The sequence below is a fragment of the Archocentrus centrarchus genome, chromosome 14 (assembly GCF_007364275.1).
Source record: "Archocentrus centrarchus isolate MPI-CPG fArcCen1 chromosome 14, fArcCen1, whole genome shotgun sequence".
Classification (NCBI taxonomy): domain Eukaryota; kingdom Metazoa; phylum Chordata; class Actinopteri; order Cichliformes; family Cichlidae; genus Archocentrus; species Archocentrus centrarchus.
The window spans coordinates 32,179,297-32,199,196 of NC_044359.1; the positions used below are offsets into that span (position 1 = coordinate 32,179,297).

General features: G+C 40.8%; 1 protein-coding gene across 2 annotated transcripts; it reads left to right on the plus strand.

The window, feature by feature from the left end:
* Positions 1-588: 588 nt before the first annotated feature.
* ints2 (integrator complex subunit 2) lies at positions 589-19,498 on the plus strand. 2 transcript variants are annotated; one of them, XM_030747296.1, is made up of 25 exons: positions 589-702; positions 1,956-2,264; positions 2,432-2,570; positions 2,992-3,094; positions 3,890-4,003; positions 4,946-5,076; positions 6,888-7,058; positions 7,772-7,992; positions 8,189-8,314; positions 8,534-8,605; positions 10,531-10,645; positions 11,126-11,194; positions 12,186-12,320; positions 12,432-12,608; positions 12,973-13,087; positions 13,810-13,914; positions 14,016-14,180; positions 14,976-15,177; positions 15,725-15,850; positions 16,072-16,270; positions 16,435-16,716; positions 17,185-17,292; positions 17,486-17,591; positions 17,895-18,071; positions 18,624-19,498. In XM_030747296.1, the coding sequence occupies exons 2-25, from the start codon at positions 1,972-1,974 to the stop codon at positions 18,803-18,805; spliced, it is 3,633 nt and encodes a 1,210-aa protein (XP_030603156.1). In that variant the 5' UTR covers positions 589-702; positions 1,956-1,971; the 3' UTR covers positions 18,806-19,498. The 2 variants fall into 2 exon arrangements, with proteins under 2 accessions (XP_030603156.1, XP_030603155.1); XM_030747295.1 differs by lacking the exon at positions 589-702 and adding an exon at positions 992-1,292.
* Positions 19,499-19,900: the final 402 nt, after the last annotated feature.

Sequence of the window (19,900 nt, forward strand, 5' to 3'; positions counted from 1 at the left end):
CAGCACATCCCTTTAGTGTACCGCACCTCCTTACTCCGATTGGTTGAGGGCTGGCTCTTACGGCACCACTTCTGATTGGTTAAGGATACATTTTACTTAGTGTGAAAGTAAATGTGTGTGCCTAAATGAACTTTAACCAGCTACGGATGGCTGCCCTTTGGATATGCGGTGTTTGTGCAAAGAGAAAGATGTTCTTGTCTGGATTTTTCCTCCATCCACTGCTACTGCTCTTTATTTTGCATATTTGCCAGCGTTTGTTGGCTTGGAAAATTTGACCATCAAAAATGTATTTGGTCTTTTGAGTGTAGATAAATACATTCAATATTTAATAAACCTGTGAAAATTTATTTTGCCATGTTTTCTTTTTTGGAAAATCATGGTTGTTTGCAGTAACCATCTGCTTTTAATATACAATACGTCTGCAAGCTTGTTGCCGCACTATTCACAAATGGGAAAGGCACCGAAATAACCATGTAGAGCCATCTGAGTGGGATATCTTACTTGTAAATTGCTGAATTGCCCCCGGGTCGCATGGAGTAGCAGCTGGCAGTTCATTCTTTTGATAATTTTGTGCATTTCCTCTTGCTGTCAGCAGCATGGGGATAAACAGGTCCTGCTCTCTGTTTGCATTCACTTCTCACCAACTGCTGTCTCCGTGTTCTTGAAAAAGTGGAATTTATACTGACACCACACAATTTCTGGGTAAGTACGAGTCCACGTTAAAGGGAGGAATCTACACGCCCTCATAAACCACCATAAGAAGCATTGCCACATAAGCCTGGACAAATGTTTTCTACAGTTGTCTGCCCATTATAAACAGTGCCGAATTAGTTAAACTGTAGAAAATTAAAACTTCTCATTTAGCTGTAATTATCAAAGGTGAAAATGTTTTTTTTGAACAGTTCTGTCTTATAATATCTGTGGTTTGTCACAGCTGCTCGGGAGTAGCGCGGGCTGGTGGAGTCCGACCTCCAGTCTTTGTTCAGTCAGAGCCGCTTCACGGCACTGACGACATTAGTTCCTTTACTTTCACAGTATCCACCGTGTTCACGGTAGAAAATGACAAAACATTTTGTATTTTTTTAAAGGAAACTGTAATGGAGTGAACGTGAAAAATATAGCGCTAAAGACATTTCCCTAGACGTGCCGGCATAATATAGGAAGAGTTTCTCTGTTAGTGGGTTAGGGCTCTCCCAGACCGTGTGGCCGCGGGGGCTGACGGTACAGTCTGAGGACTGAAGGCCTCCGTAGTGATAACAGTTTAAAGATTACGTGTCATCCTAATGAGTGAGGTAAGGACATTCTTGTGAATTATTATATTTAAATTAGACGTTTGCACAGCATAAACGGACCAGTTAATACACGCGAATGTCTTCTGACAGTGTAGCCTAGCTTTAGCTCTTAGCTTGCTAGTAGTAGGCTAAAGGTCTTTCCGTACCAGTGAATGAGTGTTAGCTACTGCTAGCTACCTAGTAGGTAGGTTAAAAACACCGAGTTAAGAGTGCGAGCTATTTTAGGCGGATTGCTTTTGCTTTAAACGGCGTATAATAAAGTTCTTTGAGGGTGAAACCAGGTAATGTTTTAACTAGGAGCTAGAAAACGGCAGTTAAAATTAACAATGATTATTACTCCCAGTAGTTATTAGCATTGCCGTTAGTTATTCGCTATAGCCGGCTGTTAGCCGCTTCTCTGTTTATAGTAACTGACTAAACCTTTGGACGCGTTATCAGACAAATACATTGCCATCAGCCTATTACTGATTCTTGCGTTGAAAATATATCTAAAATGAATTGTCACATTATGACAACCGTTAACTCTGCAATTAGTAAAATTTGTGTATTGTTGAAAACAGGGCATCGTGACCCACAAAACCCAAACTTCCCCAAACACTGTCCAAAATATAATTTGCATCCAGTTTTCTTCTTTAAATTGTCAGTTTTGTCTGTTCTCCTAAGGTGTAGATACGGAGAGATGGCAGACAGTGCAGGGCTGCAGTTTGTCAGCCCTTATGCGTTTGAAGCCATGCAGAAGGTGGATGTGGTGCGCCTGGCTGCTTTAAGTGATCCAGAGCTGAGGCTGCTGCTGCCCTGCTTGGTGAGGATGGCTTTATGTGCTCCAGCTGATCAGAGCCAGTCCTGGGCGCAGGACAAGAAGCTTATCCTCCGCCTGCTTTCTGGAGTCGAAGCCGTCAACTCTATTGTAGCGCTTCTGTCTGTTGACTTTCATGCCTTGGAGCAGGATGCACGAAAGGAGCAGCAACTTAGGTATGGGTTACTTTCACATGGTAACATTATAACAGCAACAGTGGGTTATGGGGTACAGTAATCTGCTAATCAGGTCATACATATACATCTTTATTTGATAGTGTATTCAAAAAAACTTGCTGGAGTTCATTTTAGCAGCACACATAATGTATTGTTTCTTCTGACAGGCACAAGGCAGGTGGCTCTAATGGCGAAAGCATCCTAGTATCACAACTACAGCATGGCCTGACCCTGGAGTTTGAACATAGTGATCCCCTCAGAAGACTCCGTCTGACCCTCAGTGAACTCTTGGCTATCATGAACAAGGTGCAGTCAGAGCTCCTCATATAATTCAGTAAATCTCCAGACATGGACAATGATGATAATTGAACTGCTGCATTGTGTATAATGTAGAAATGTGGAGCAAACATCTGATGTATACTTGAGGCAGTTGTGTATGTGTTAAGACATGAAAGCATGAATCATTTGGTACATATTAATAAATGTCACTAGTGGAAATGGGTCTCAGATTAAAGAAACAACATTGCACTGCTTTCTTTAATTGCTCATTAACTTTAAGCTAGTATCAGAAATGACTCCTAAATCTCTGCCAGCTGCTCTCACATGGACCGAAATTAAATGCGCCTCAGTGCTGCTGTCGTCCTTTAGTAGATCTATCTTCATCTAATAGGGTGAGTTGGGTTATTGATCCTTGTAGTCTGTTTCACATTCCCTTGTTGTTTCTCAGGTGGCAGACTCAAATGGAGAGTTTTTCTTAAAGTCTTCTGAACTCTTTGAAAGCCCGGTGTACTTGGAAGAGGTTGCAGACGTCCTCTGCATATTACAAGCAGGTAAAAAAACAAAAACAAAAAAACAGTGAATTACAACAGGGGTTGCATTTAATGCAACATCTTTCATAAACAAGTATGAAATAGAAGCCTCTTATTGCAAATAATAGACAATATGTTAGTGGTTTATATTTTATTCACATAATAGAATTCAGAGCTGAGAGATCCTGGTCACGAGGAGTGAGACACACTTTAGATTAGGGCTCTTCAACTCCAGGCCTCGAGAGCTCCTGTCCTGCAGGTTTTAGATGTGTCTCTGCTTCAACACACCTGAGTCAAATACAGAAGTCATTAGCAGGACTCTGGAGAACTTGACTGCATACTGAGGAGGTAATTCAGCCATTTGATTCAGGCGTGTTGGATCAGGGACACATCTAAAACCTGCAGGACAGGGGCTCTCGAGGCCTGGAGTTGAAGAGCCGTGCTTTAGATTGTAGTTTAATCAAGCTCAGAATAATAGAGCCTGTTATCCATTAGTGAAAGAAAGGGAGACAAAAAATTCGTTTTTTTTTTTTAAAAAAAAAATCTTTTTTCCATACACCCATCACTAAAATATGCAACAAAAGTATGTTGGCTTGCAGTACCCTCTTAATCCACATCTGCTGTATTTCATATGGAAAACTGTTTAAAACAAGCTAGAGCCAAGCACTAATTGTATAAAGCACTTAATAATGAAATAATTCATAATGAAAATAATGCGGTGTATTTAAAATAAGGAGTGTTCTGTAAATCTATTCTGAAAATAATCAGTTTCATTGATACTGTCCTCTGAAGTGTGTTTGATTTTCACTGTCTTAGAGCTGCCGTCATTGCTGCCGATTGTGGATGTGGCAGAGGCTTTACTTCATGTACGCAATGGGGACTGGTTTTTGTGTCTGCTGGTTGCCAATGTTCCTGACAGCTTCAATGAAGGTAATTCACCTGCCTCACAACACTGCACATTCTGTCACTGCACATTCAGATAATGTAATATAGTGGCTGATTAATTGACAGTAATAGTTGCATATAATTAGTCAGTGTGGAGGAAAAAGGACTTATTACCTCGGGAACTTTGGCTGATAGTTTGATTATAATTATGGACAGATAGTTACCACTATATGTTTTTTTTTTTTTTTTAAAGAGTACACCCTTTTCCCCTCTTAATTCTATTCATGCCAGTGGACCAAGAGTGTATGCATTTGTCTTTGATTGATGATGAACATTATTATGTCATTCTGACTCTCAGAGAGCCCTTTGAGAGACTCTTTAGAATAAAACAGCCATTGTCTGCAGTACCTCCTTATCACACAGAGTGTCAGCGATTTCAGAAGCATATTTGTGTTATGTAGCAGTGATCAGCACAGAATCCTTTTGGCTTTTTTTTTTTTTACTGCAGAAGAACCTCTTTCACTGACATGAAAGTGAAATGAATTGATCCTTGGATGAAATGTTGGAAATGTTTGTATGGTTTCCCTTTGTAAGGCTGAACACCAGCTGGCAGTCAGACCTAACCCCACTGCCTCTTTTATGGTGTATGAATGATCCAGAAGTAGCACAGATGGAAGCTAATTTAATTTCAGAGCTTGCCATAGTCCCAGCCAGGAAATTTACTTTTAAGCTATATACAGAAGAAATGTGAAGGACAAATATGAAAGATAATATGTTGCTATTGCTGGCCTCTGATGCCAAATAAATGAATTATGACTTGTGTATTGAAGGACATAACAGTGTTATTGTTGGTGATGTTCAGAAGCATGCAAGTAAGCATGTACATGTTGCATAGCTTCCCCCCTCACTTTCTAGGAAAATAATATTGTACTTGTAAGCAGACAGTCAAAATTCCACCATGTTTAAAGTGCCTCTCCGTTGTTGCAGTGTGCAGAGGTTTGATTAAGAATGGAGAGCGTCAGGACGAGGAGAGTGTGGGTGGTCGGCGCAGGACTGAAGCGCTCAGGCAGTTGTGTCAGATGAACCCCTCACAGGCTCTCAATATCCGGGCTATGGTGGTATGTGCACTATTAATATAATCACAGGGCTCTGAACTGATGCCAAAATCACACTTTATTTACAGCCTCCCAGAGATTATTTATTACAGATGAGATATGGGCTCTCTCATCTAGAAGCTGCTTTTTTTTTTTTCCCACTCTGGATGCATTTTTGCCACATTCATTCTGCAACCCTGTTTTATCACATTAAATATGCATGCATAAAATAAAATTAATACTTGCACCAGCACATTTTTGACATCTGCTCCTTTATTGTGAAATGCTTTCCCGATTAAATGTTTGGGTTACATGATGGTTGTGTTTGGAGAAACATAGTTTCATTAAATATTGATTGTGGTCTCGATATAATTATTTGCTGGTACTACATATCTTATATAATTTTGCAGTTTCTCTTAGTAACAGATGTAAAGCAGCACTCCAGCATTACCTTTTCTATTTCTCTGCCTTGCTAAAAGTACCACTGTTGGTAATTTAGCAGTCATGCACAGATTAGCTAAAAATATGATCTTTGAGAATCAAAATCAGTTTAATAAGACAAATATTTTGCTTACACCACTTTGTTAAATGATGAATAATTTGCATCACTTGGTACTTCTCATAGAACTGTTGTGCAAAAAACTGCTTTTCTCTGCTTAGATCATCTCACTTGTTAAAGTTTTGTAAAAGTGATAGAATTTTGTTGTTTACTTATTTACTGTATGCTTTGTGATGCTGTCCCTAAGCGTGAGAAATTTGTCATATTGCCTTTGCTCATAGAGGTTACAGCACAAGGTCAGCTATTGAGAAAGGTGGTAGAAATTCATTGCCTTGCTGAATGATGCATTACCAGAACTCATACTTGGCTGTACTTTTGTGGTCTCAAACAATAGGGCTTGGAAATTGATGTGATCCAGTGCTGAAAACAATGTCTAGAGAAAAGCCGCTAGAGCTCACAGCAAGCAAGGTCAAGCAACACATAATGCTGGAAAATTATGTCTAGAAACATTAGTAGTAGGATGACAAGGAACTGTTTCTTTAAACCATTACTTATACTTAAAGAAAAGAATAGCTACAAAAATGGTGTGGTCATACAAATATTACATTTACACAAAAAACAGGACGACACTAATACAGGGTGAATTTATTTATTACAAATGCAGGTCTTTATTTGAAGCAGGCTTGTGTTAGAGGGACACCCTTGTTGCTAATTCCGTTTGTCTGATTTATTTTATTTTAGCACAGGACTTTGTTTTGGTAAGTGGTCATTCATTTTGTATCCGGTCTTTAAGTCTGACGTCATTTCCGGGTCCAAATGCTCCTAAATAAACAGCAGTGGCATAACCAATGACTGTTCACTATTAAGATGATTGTAACATACCTTATCAACTGCAGCTGTTTCCGCTTCTCTTTCTCATTGGTAAAATGACAGCTGAGTGTGTTTTTTTTTTTTTTTTTTTTTTTTTTTTTGAGTGGGATCGGTTAAGCATTGCGCCATATTGATCACGTGACAGTTTGGACCCGGAAATGGAATTTTACGTCATCACTTAACAACCGGATAGAGTAAGACAGCTTGAGTTTCTCCGCTCATCTTTTTTCTTTAATAAGAAGAGGAGCTATACTTTGCACACGCCTGTCTTTGCAAAGACGGGGCTCAGATCAACCCGACCACCCACTGTGCTCATGGCATCACGTCATTAGTTTATCCAGCTTCAGCCTGAATGAAACACAACAGGAGCAACTGAACAACAGAGATAATGACTAACTTATTATGAAAGAACATGAGCAATATTTGATAGAAGTATTATTTACCGTGTGTGGTCTATGTGTTCCAGGTGGAGGAGTGCCACCTGCCTGGTCTGGGTGTGGCTCTTACTCTGGATTACAAACCAGATGCAGCAGATGAGGCAGTCAGTCCCCTCGTCTCTTATGTCAGTGGGCTGCTGCTTGGCACTAATAGCAAAGTCCGTACCTGGTTCAGCATGTTCATTCGCAATGGACAGCAGGTAAGGGGCCAGCGTTTAATCTGTGTACTAGTTAATATTTTCTGACCAATCATAAATCCAGTCACTCCTCTTTGTTCAAGTAGACACAAAAGGACCAAAATGTCCTTGAAATGCTGGAATGATGGCTTTAAAGCAAAATAGGCAGTAATACAGGCGTGCTCAAACACGGTCTGTCCTTAACATTCAGATCAGATCCTGGTGGGAGTTTCATTTTGTAGGCTCCATTCTTTCTTGTGTTACTCAGTGTTCAGCTCTTGAATTGGATTGTCCCAAATTTAATCTAACGTTTAAAATATCACAGAAGATATAAAGGAGATCATGAGTCTTTCTATCTGCTGGCATTTCTTGCAGTTTATGGAGGGCAGACACGCTTTATAGTCAGCCTTTCACTGCAAATGTCACCATTTGTTTAAATTTCACTTTCATGAAATGTTATGTTTTTTTTAGACAGTAAACCTCCCTCTGAGCTAGGAGGAAAGCTTCTGTGCAGCATTGGAGAAATGCCCTAAAATGTTCCTCCGCACTCATTTTATTTGTGATTTGTACATAATAATTTACTTGCATGTTGCTGCTCATTCAACTAGTCGAGTAGTTGAATGTCATCAGTTTTTTAAATGACTTTAGCCAAACACTGGGTACTGGAGGCCCATTGGTAACTTTTGCGTGGAATTGTGAAAGTTAAATGGCGCCTTCTCCTCATTTGATCCTGCCAGCGGAAGAGAGAAAGCAGCTCAGTGCTGTGGCAGATGCGCAGACAGCTGCTGCTAGAGCTCGTCGCCATCCTGCCACGTTCACGCAGCACCCATGTGCCCAATGACGGAGACATGGAGGAGGAAGGGGGTTCAGGGTACTCTGGCCTCAGAGAAGAGCATGTGGTGAAGGCCAGTGCTCTGCTTCGACTGTACTGTGCCCTCATGGGTATTGCAGGTCTCAGGTGAGTCAAAGATAATGCACCAAACCTGCTGATAGCTCATACTTGATGTTTTTTTTTTTTTGTTTTTTTCTAATATGGCCATTTTTAATCTAATTTAACTCATAAGTATTCAGAATGTTTTATAAGCAATATTTTTATTATTTTATTACTATTTTAATTATAAAAATGTATTTTATTCGCTGTGATTACTTTCCAGACCTACAGATGAGGAAGCAGAGCAGCTATTGCAGCTGATGACCAGCCGGCCTCCTGCTACTCCTGCTGGTGTTCGCTTTGTGTCCCTGTCCTTCTGCAAACTGCTGGCTTTCCCTACTCTAGTCAGGTACATAAAGTTTATTGACTTTTACTTTTAGATGTCTTTGTTTTATTTAGCCAACACAAATAGTTTGGGATCACAAAATCTATTTAGCTGCCAGTGGTCTTGAATTTTGATTTCCTGCCAATGCCTGCTGCCTACCAAAAGCCCTCTCTGTGTCTTTTGGCATTAAATAGTATTCTTTTTATATGTTGACTGAGCATTATCCTCCATGTGCCTTTGCAGCACTCCAGAGCAAGAACAACTGATGGTCATGTGGCTCAGTTGGATGATCAAAGAGGAGGAATACTTTGAAAGGTAAAAACAAATTTAAAAAAAGTGTGTATGTATGTATGTATGTATGGATGGATGGATGGGGTGTGTGACATATATATAATTTGCATTGATATCTTAATTGTCGTGTTAATGATGTGGGAGCTGACGTTATCGTATATGCTAACGACGATCAAAACACCTCGACTCCATGCGTTCACTGCTTCATGCTTTAGTATAGGCTGCTGCGCGTGCGCATTGAGAGTGCCCCTACTGTGCGCTAGCATAGCTGCCTGAACAACACACCTAAAGCTGGAAATGAGTGAACACACTGCACCAGGGGAGGAAATTCAGACATCGCCAGCCTCGCAGTCTACTGCCTTAGATTTAATTCCTAGGTGAGGATTATCTTCACTTGCGTGGAGGTGGTTTGGATTTGAAAAGCTTGACATTGCTCAAAAGATGGCAGTTTGCAGACTTTGTAAGAAAGCAGTTGCCGTTAAAGATAGCTCGACAACTAACCTGTTCCATCATCTCTGAACAAACCACAGTATGAGGAGTATGAAAAGCATCAGGAGCCCGCTGTCCAAAATAAACCTACATCGGCTAAGGTGTCTGGCAAACAGTCAGCAAACTTTAGCTGAGTCATTTGCTAAAAAAGTGCCTTACGGCGAATTGCCCGATGACGTATTCTGTATGTAAACATTTTAACCTACCAAAGGAAACCCTAGATACATCAGTTGAAGAGTGTTTTCCCAGCCAATGTCAGACCGAAGAGTGTGTATATTTCTTTTTATCTTGTGTTTTGAGCCGCAGCGCTCTCTGACCCACGTACGCACACACAGCAGACAGCAAAGCGGTGACTGTAGTGGAGATGTTGATGTAAGAGAAATTCTTCAAGGTCTGACAGCAACTACGCTGCTCAGTGAGTGGAATCAAAACCTTTGCAGGTGAAAAGTCAACATGTAGAAAAGCAATCTTTTCAGCTTCTGCCATCCACCTCAGGTATTTCCTTCTACATAACTGTAGCACGCTCGTCTCAGTAATATGAATTGCTAACAAACCAGAACTGTATGCAGACTTATTACACATTTCTGTTTTGGCCTGGTTTATCTACAGGCTGAGACAGCAGCGACCTAAGATCCAATATAGTGGAAAAATCAGTACACTGGAGACGGAAATCAAAGGGGACTTTAAAATCAAGAACTTATTTTTGAAAATTGAACATGTGGTTCATAGGTTATGTGGGTAAATGCATCTCCAAGTTCAGTCCAACGTTGGTGCTACAGTGCTGATGTTGCAAACATAAACATTGGTTCCAAGAATCGATGGATTTATGCCAACCAGTGTGCCAGATTTCAAAACTTTTTACCCTACGGTTCATGGAGCTCCAATAGATTTCACTGGCAGAAGAAGATGGATAAATAAAGGCAGAAATGCTATGGGTGCCTAAACACACTTTGTTGCTTGGTCCTCAACAGGGCAGCCAAGGAAACACCAATGCTCACATAATATACAAAGAGCAGTACATGTAGAAAAAGTTGAATGTGTTAAATCACCTTTATGTAGTGAATGTGTTTGCCCATTCCTTGGCAGGATTTGATCTTCCCTCAGTAATTGTTGAGTCTTTGTAGAAACAGGCAGTGATAACATAAGCTAAGCCTTTGTTTTTGTTTTTTTTCTGTTTAAAGTTAATATGACCCTTTTCAACAACTTCAGCAGTGAAATCGAATGTGAGTTTTTGTGACTCTAGTCCATAAACCATAAATCCTCAGTCTTGACAAGTTTGTCAAACTAAACTAAAGGAAAATAGGCTGTCAGAAGAAGGTTAGGGTGTGTGTGTGGGTTGATGCAACTGGCATAATCAGTTTTATTAAAATTCTGTCCTGTAAGATGAAGGATTAACGACAAACCTAAACGTCTTCTCTCAATTGCCTCTCCTGCATATGTGTTTGTCTCCCTCCTTACAGTGCTGCAGGCGTATCTGCTTCTTTTGGAGAGATGCTATTACTGGTTGCCATGTATTTCCATAGCAACCAGCTGAGCTCCATTATTGAGTTGGTGTGCTCTACTTTGGGGATGAAGGTAAGGTGGTAGGTGGAAGGGAGGCAGTGATCAATACATCAGTCTGGCTGACCAGCCACTGGCCCCACTCCTCCACTGCAGCAGTGGCGCATATAAAAACTGTATCACTAATGAAACATTTGCAGCATACATATATCTAGCTAGAGACTCCATACCCTGTGGGCAATTTGCTGTTTTATTACTTATTAAGTGCACTATTGTTTCCTGTGTGTGTGCTAAGTAGTTTTCCTGTCTCACTGTATTTTCCACTAAGATGTGTAATGTAATTGGATTTAGAGCCTGTTTGTTTCCACCCCTAGGGCAATCCTCTCAATTCAATGTTGTGCTTGCCATGTAGAATTTTTGTTATGAAATATGAAAAGAGGGAATTACAAAATACCAGCACTGCTGCCTACAGGCTGTTTTCACTCACAGCAAGGCTGTCACTGTTGATGTTACATATATATTTTTTTGTTTTGTGTGTGTGTGTAAATCCTGCAGATTGCCATCAAACCCAGCTCCCTGAGCAAGATGAAGACTATCTTCACACAGGAGATCTTCACTGAACAGGTGAATATATTATAAGTCCATCATTCCTTGTGTGCAGTTGCTACTCACAGTGGGGAGCTATCTTTGCTAAGTTCAGTGTTCAGTGGTTTAATTTAGCCCCTGAATTTACACCCCTGTCCCACATTCTTTTACCACCAGGCGAACCCAAAAAAAAAAGCTCTCGTGTCTTTTGTAAATTGATGTTGACCTACTTTAATGATTTGATGCTGAAACCTTTTGCATAAGAAGCATAGAAAGTTCACTGGGTTTGTTAAGTATCTTTAGGTTGTTACACTGTGACACTGGCTAACTGTCATGGTGCACAATAGGATTTTCACTCTACATGTAACACCAGTACCTATATGGACTGTTAGCAATATGCATATCTGTCTATAGGTGATGAATCATGTCATATGGAGTATGCTTCTTAAACATTGTTATAAGAAAGAAAGGACACTTAAAGAATCCTGAACAGAAAACTATTACTACTATAAATCCCATAATAGCAAAGATGATGGGAGTTTTAACCTTGTTTTGGGACAAAGTCAGCAAACTTTTTAAGCTGTGATTCTTAATGTTATTTACATAGGTAGGTACTGCTCAAATATGTGACCAGAGGGCACTCCAAGTGTGCAAAACTAAAATCTAGAAGAACTTTTGACATTGCTGCTTTTAACACTAAAAAGCCATTTAACTAAAAAGTTGTTCAGACGGTTTGGATATTAATAGATGAGATAACATGACTTGACAGGGAATTTCCAATTGAATAGAAAAAAGCAATATGGCAGCACTGTTGTAATATGATTATAACTCTTTCTCTGTGACACGCCAAAAACGGCAAAACTTGGCCAAAGATTAAAGTTAAATCTGTGTTATTGTAACAAAATCTGCAGCTGTCAAAATTAATTTGTCACTGAAGGAGCAATAAAATAAATAGAATCTGTTGGTGTTCTTTGTACATTTTTAAAATTGTTGCTCTTTTAATAACAAGTTTATTACTTTGGCTGTGTAGGTGGTTACAGCTCATGCAGTTAGGGTTGCAGTGACCAACAACCTGAGTGCCAACATCACAGGATTTCTTCCCATTCACTGCATCTACCAGCTGCTTCGGAGCCGAGCCTTCACCAAGCACAAAGTGTCTATTAAGGTAATCCGCACATTATGGCTCATTATGACTCTTGCATAACTTTCTACTAAAGCAGATTTGTTTGAAATATTAATTTTACTTTTTGTTGCTGCCCTTGTGTGTATCTTCTAGGACTGGATTTATCGCCAACTCTGTGAGACAACAACACCCATCCACACCCAACTTATTCCCCTAATTGATGCTTATATCAACTCCATCCTTACTCCAGCTTCCAAGGCAAACCCAGAGGCCACCAACCAGCCTATCACAGAGCAGGAGATCCTCAATGTCTTCCAGAGCGCTGCAGGGGTAAGTTGCTCCCAAACCTAAATCTGCACACTTACAAAATGCTAGTCTGTGCATTGCATTAAGGGTTTCATTTTATTGCGTGTTCTTCATTTATTCCATTTATTTGATGGCAAAATTTTACCATGAGCAGGAGGTTTCTCTGACATCAAATGATTCCCTCTTCTGATGCCATTTTATAGATTAATTTTTTAAAATATAATTTGAAACATAATTTCACGTTCATAATTTAGTAATTGCTCACTTTGCTTTATATTGCTTTGATCTCCATATGTTGAAGATAGCTCTATAACAATATATCCCTATCCAGTATCCATAATTCACATTTGCTGGTGATAGACACCCACAGTCGTTGCTTTGTTTTTAGCAAGGAGACGGTAGTCGAGGAGGGCGACAGCGCTACTCTATCACCACCCAACTGCTTATCCTATACTACATCCTGTCTTATGAGGAGAACCTGCTGGCTAGCACCAAACAGCTGGGTATGTATGAGACCATAACTGTTTCCCAACAAAAGCGCTGCACTGTGCTTGGCTTCCCTTTGTGCTGTTGGCTCACCTCCCTTCTGGTTCTTATTTTCTCTTTCTGCGCCTGTCTGAATTGCGTCCATTGTCATTTTCTTCACTGAAGAATGTGTTGTGTGGATGATGAAGGGAATTTGTCAGCGAGTGAGGATAAAAAGGAAGCTTTTGTCCTCTGTTAAGTTGTAGGAGATGCTCTGGATGTGCAGTCATTCATCCTTTTCTCTCTTGGCACTGAATGTTGGCTGCTTCATAGAGAATAAATGGTGGGCTGACAAAACGCCAAGTACAATGGCTGCAGGAGCAAAGCTAACTAGGACAGCTGTAGGTTAGATTGAGCATTAGCAGTTAGCCTAGTCAGTGTTTATTCTCTCCCATGACGAGCTCTCCTCTTGCCCTTCATTAGGCCAGATTTATGTGAGAGTTTATGCCCATCTCTTTAATTGCTGTGTTTACCCAAGTGCTCCCTCAGCCTTCAAGGAAGGAGTAATGAAGCCCATCAGCAGTGGTAATGAACCCACGTCAATGAAAAATCACCTCCCTTTCTCGAACGCATCGGCACAGCGGCTCTGCTGTCCTCACACAATCAAATAAAACATTTATCCTCCATCTTGTCCTTATTTTTACTTCACCTACAGTTATATGTTCTCCATGATTCACTCACCTGCTTTTCCTTTTTTAAGCTCTGATGCAGAGGAAGCCAAAGTCCTACTCCGCAGCCTTGATGGACCAGATCCCCATTAAGTACTTGGTTACCCAGGCCCAAGGGTTGCAGCAGGAACTAGGGGGTGAGATTCACATTATTTTTGACTAAATACTTGGAAAAAGAACCAAAAGTTTTAAATGATTTTATATTGTTGACTAAAAATGAACTCTCCACTGATCCCAGGTCTGCACTCTGCCCTGCTGAGACTGCTTGCAACCAACTACCCACACCTATGTCTAGTGGAGGACTGGGTGTGTGCGGAGGAGGTGACTGGCACCCTGCCCCTGTTAAGGAAGATGATGCTTCCCAGCAACACCTGTAGATACACTCAGAGACAGCTTCACCAGGGTGAGCACAGCAAGAATGAAGAATGTAGGGGCAGAGAGTTAAGGCTGGTAGCTTTGAATTTAAAACTCCTCTGCCCTAATGCTAAAATTTCCAAATTTTGAGATGTAGTGGCGCAATTTAAATTGAAAATAGTAAAATAAAAGAAGTCATTTTACAGCAAGACAAATAATAGCACCAGTGACACATCTTGGGTTGAAGATGGAATAAATAATGATATATAAAACACTGACAGGTGGAAGCCTTCAGTGTGTTCACATTACTGGTGAAGAATCAACCGGCTGTAAGTCATTTTCAATGGAAGCAAGTGATATGTAGCTACACAACTGACAGACCTCCAGATGTAGTGTGACAGGTATGCCGCATGACAGCTGAGCTGGCCTTTTGGGGGGTTTTCAGCTCTGTGATGTGTTCTTGTGTTTCTCTGATCTCTTCATTGTAGGATGTTGAAAAGGTGGATTGAACTGAGTGATGGTTACATACTTTATGGAGCGGTACAGAGCCTGACCCTTCAAGTGAACAACTTACTCTAGTTGTAAAACTTAATTCTTGATTTACACTTTTGTCATTCTGAATGCTGAAGTCCGTGCTAAGCAGGACATGCTGCTGAAGGAATTTATGGATTAACTTCAAGCACTGTAGGTTTCTTATCAACAGCATTAAGAGAAAACAGATGGATTTATGATATTGCATTGTATACTTGTATGATGCTTTTTAAAAAAAAAAAAGTTTTCCATTTGATGAAGATGCAGCCAAAGCTTTGTCGCTTGAAGATTAAAGATTATTGTTTTCCTCCAGCCTTCCAGAAGTTGCCATCTGGTAGTCCCAGGCTGATGCGGATCCTGGAACATTTAACACTGCTTTCACCTGGAGACCTGATCCCTTATGCAGAGGCCCTCACTGCCAGCATGGCTCTGTTGCTAGAGCCTGCTGTGCCTCGCCGTGTACTGCAGACCCTCAACAAGCTCTGGATGGGTCTTAACACTGTGATGCCCCGCAGGTATGTGCTCTGGACATGCAATCAGTAATGTTTGCCTTAAAGCATTAATGGCATCACTTGAGTATTGGGGATTAAAATTAGTCTGAAGAATTTTCTTGTCCTCACTAATTGGAATTTGACATCATTGATGTGAGTGAACGTCAATGTTGGCTGCTGGTTAAATTATAATTATACGTTTTTTCAGTAAAAGGCTCACGGGGTGCTTGACTTGTTGCTACCTCTTCTAGGACTGTAGAAAGTTGCTGGAAGGCTCTGTAAATACATGAAATGAAGATCTATAGAGCAAAAGATGTTACACTGACCTCTAGGCTGTTTGTTCAGTGATTATTGTATGAACAAAATGTACTGAGATAAGAAACTCTGTCAGCCTTTGTGAACTCTCTGGACAGATGAGGTTAACCCTCACTCTGCTCCAGGCTCCAAAGGAGCACAATTACCATTGATCCAAATGGGGCGTCCTACAAGAAGAGCTCAGGGCAGGAAGACTGAGGGAGACTCTCCATGAGGTAGATGTAAGGGATTGTGAAATTATGTGTCTGTGTTACAGGCTGTGGGTGATGACAGTAAATGCCCTCCAACCTTCAGCTAAGCTGCTCAGGCAGCAGAAGTACACTCAGAATGATCTGATGGTCGATCCTCTCATTGTGCTGCGTTGTGATCAAAGAGTATACAGGTAACTGCAATCCTATATCATATTCTAAAATTTCTGAGTTCGTATGTGGCATACAAACTCAGAAATTTTGCTTTAGGTGGGCTTTTATGAGTGTGAAGTATAAAGAGAATAGAGGGGAAAAGTCCACATTTTTAGTGAATGTAACTGAAGAATTTCTCGTTCTTTTTCACAATACAAAAGATCATTTGTGTGTCAAAATAACATTATTTGTTTTTGGCCAGGTGTCCTCCTTTAATGGACATTGTCCTTCACATGCTGAATGGCTATCTGCTAGCCTCAAAAGCCTACCTACAGTGTCACTTGAAGGAAACGGCTGATTTTGATCGGCAGACCCAGTCTGTGTCAAGCCTTGTGCCCGGACAAACGGATACACCGGAGGTCACCAGGGAGGAGCTAAAGAACGCCCTTTTATCTGCGCAGGTATTTTGAGAATTTTATCAGTTGCACAGTTTCAACAATATAACAGATCACAGGAATGCATTGTCTGGAGTTTCACAAAAAACAAATGGAAAAAAAAACAACTAAAATTAAGATATGGCCTTTTATGCCCCGTCATTGTAAACTGTGTTTTTGTTCAACTCTAGGACAGCGCAGCAGTCCAGATTCTTCTGGAGGTGTGCCTGCCAACCTCGGAAGAGCAGCAGCTGGGGGCCACCACAGACAGCCTGTTGAGGAGCATTCGGGGCCTCACGCCAGGGAAATCGAAACAGGGAAGCCTGGGGCCTGCAGCCAAGGGGGGCGTGGAGGCTGCTGAGCCAGAGGGAGGTCTCCTCAGTGATTTGAGGGAGGTGCAATGTCTCATCTGTTGTCTGCTGCATCAAATGTTCATCGCCGACCCCAACATTGCCAAGTTGGTTCACTTTCAGGTAATATAATGTGGAAACGCTGGCAGGTTTATTGTGCCATTCGGCGTGACTGTATCTGGTAGCTTCTCTCCAGATTTTGCCATTGAAAGAAATGCTATCATTGTAAATGGATTGCACCATAGTGCAGAAATTACCTTCAAGTGAGTTTTTCAAGAAGAGCCAAATCATATTGACCCCATTAGTCATCACATTCTGCCATGGCGTAAGTAATACGCCATGGCAGAATGTGATGGCGTAAGTAATACGTGACTGCAGCACTCCCAGAAGTAGTACACAGCCATATGGTCGACTTCCTCTGTCACAGTATTCACACTGCTGAGCAGAAGCTGCTGTGCCATAGACACATGTTTAAGATAGTACTTGTGGATTAAAAAGGCCTATTTGAATAAATTAACTGCTTATTTTCTTATGCTTGATTATTTTTCTAGATTAATTATAAGTTTCCTGTTTCCTCTCCCTCTCTGTCAGGGTTACCCTCAAGCTCTGCTGCCTCTAACTGTGGCAGGCATTCCCTCCATCCATATCTGTCTGGACTTCATCCCAGAGCTGCTGGCCCAGCCCCAGCTGGAAAAGCAGGTGAAGCCTCCCAAGCTCCCCTCCCCTCTCTTTTCTGGCTTGCAGTCCTAGGTTTGCCCTGGGTTTGTGCCAGAGCCTCTGCTATGTTGTGCTTTTTTTTTCTACCTGGTGCTCTCTGCTGAGTGTTTGGATATTTGCTACATAAATTAATATGTTAAATGTGTGACTGTTATTATTGTGTGTATCCTCACAGATCTTTGCAATCCAGTTACTATCATACCTGTGCACTCAATACGCCTTACCCAAGTCCCTGAGTGTGGCCAGGTTGGCCATCAGTGTCATGGGCACCCTTCTTACAGGTCAGCAAACATCCTGTCTTCAAATCTTGCACACTTTTGTTGGGTTTAGACTTCTGCGTTTATTTTTAATCTGTCTCTCAGTCATTAAATGTGCACTCAGCAGACTGCCTGCATACTGTAAATTACAATTACATCAATCAGCTGTTGTCACACAGCATGCCTTGATATTTTTATCCCTATGTTTAGCTGCCATCCTCTGGTGTTTGGCTGTTAGTGCAGCATTAGCCACTGTATTAACTGTTTATACAGCCCTTGTGTATACTGTTAAATGTGTTTGTGCTTTTTTTTTCTTCTGCTTTCTAGTGCTGACTCGTGCCAAGCGTTTCCTCTTCTTCATGCCCACCCTGCCATGCCTGGTGGCTTTCTGCCAGGCATTCCCTCCACTCTATGATGATGTGGCAGCTCTCTTAGTACAAGTTGGCCAGGTTTGTGCTTCGGATGTGGCCACCAAAGCCAGGGACATTGATCCTTTTATTGCACGTAAGTATGATTAGTCATTTGTTTGGCATTACAATAGAATAATGTGAAGTATTTTTGCCTTTTTGCTATCTAATTGGAGATGTCTGTTTTTAAAAAAGGGGTGGCTGTAGCTCAGTAGGTAGAGCCAGGTCACCTACTGATCGGAAGGTCAGCGGTTCGATTCCTGGCTACTCCAGGCTACATGCCAATGTATCCTTGGGCAAGATACTTAACCCCAAGTTGCTCTCCGACCGTCCTGTCGGAGTATGAATGTGTGTGAATGTTAGTTAATTAAAAGCACTTAGCTTAGTAGAAACATGGAAGTGCTTGTATGAATGTGAGTGCATGGGTAAATGTAAACATGTTGCGTAAGCGCTCTGAGTGCTCTGACTGAGTAGAAAAGCGCTATATAAGAGCTAGTCCATTTACCATTTAAAATCCACATGCCCTAATTGATTTTTGTCCTAAATTGATTTTTGTCCTAAATGTCCCATAGCTACAATAAAAACAGCTGATGAAGATTAAAGTTTAGTATAGATCTCAGAGTTGAAGAGCAATTGTTTGTCCCTTCAGGTTTGCAGTATCTCAAGGAGAAACCGCAGGAGGCGGTGGTTTCAGGAGGGCGCCCCTGCAAACTGACTCTACCCCAGAAGACAGCAGAAGAACTGGGTGGAGCTGACCCTGATGTCCAACTCTGCTACTGCATAGAAGCCACCTTCATGGACATTATCAGCTGCACCCTTCATGGATTATAGAGCGAACACACAGAGACTCTGGAAGGTTCAAAGGGACTTGGTTTAAACCAACAACTCCAAACACTGCCTCTGTGTTTGTGTGCTGTCATGATTTGTAGAAAGTAAAATAATGAAAATGTTAACTGGGTTCAAATTTTTTGACCCCTCTAGGCATATTTTTTTAAGTGACATTTTTCCTCAGACACTGATAAGAAAGTGTTTTTTTGTAATGTATTTGTAATAAAACAAAGGAAATACCCGTCTGAGGTTTATTCTGAAAGGAAAAACTTAGATGTGGTAAATTCTTGGTTTTGTGTTTTCTGTCAAGTAATTGATTTTATTTTCTTGTTTTTACTGGAACTTGTTACTTGTTTTTTTTTTTTGTTTTTTTTTTGTTTTTTGTTTTTTTTAAGCAATCAAATGAGGGTCTTTCCTGAAACAGGAAATTGGCACCTAACACCGCATACTTAATTCTATGGGACTTTTTTTTTTCTTTTCATTTTAATAATGAAAATCCATTAGATATGGATCCATACCTGCCAGGACTAATGTGAAAAATACCTGGAAAATGCAGAAGAACCAACGGCTGACCAGGTATCAGTGTAAAGTTAGTAAGTTGACTGTGGAGGTGAGGGTAGACGAGGCTTCCATTTACCAAACTTCCACGAGTGAAACTTTGGTCTAAAAATAAAATCCTTCCCTTTTACTTCACCTTTCCTTACAAAATGTATTTCAGTTAATTAAGAGCCATTCATCTGTTTGGTTTTTACTTAAACATGATTTATGGTTTATGGTGGAATCTTTGTAACTGAGCCGTAGATTAATAGCAGTTTATGGCCAAACATTCTTGGTACTGTGTCCTTGGCTAGCTGTGATACTGTCATGGCTTACTGGTGTGTTTAATGTTCTCATTAATGTTTATGTAATAGGTATCACCTGCACTCAATCAACTGCTTTGAAAAAAACACACTGTGCTCCTAAATATCCTGCGATGTAGAATTTCTCAGATTAGCCTTATTTATCTGCAAGAGATTTCTGTTCATGTTTTCTCTTATTTCAACCCAACCCTACAGCGCCAATTCACAACTGTTGCCTCAAGATGCTTTATATTGTAAG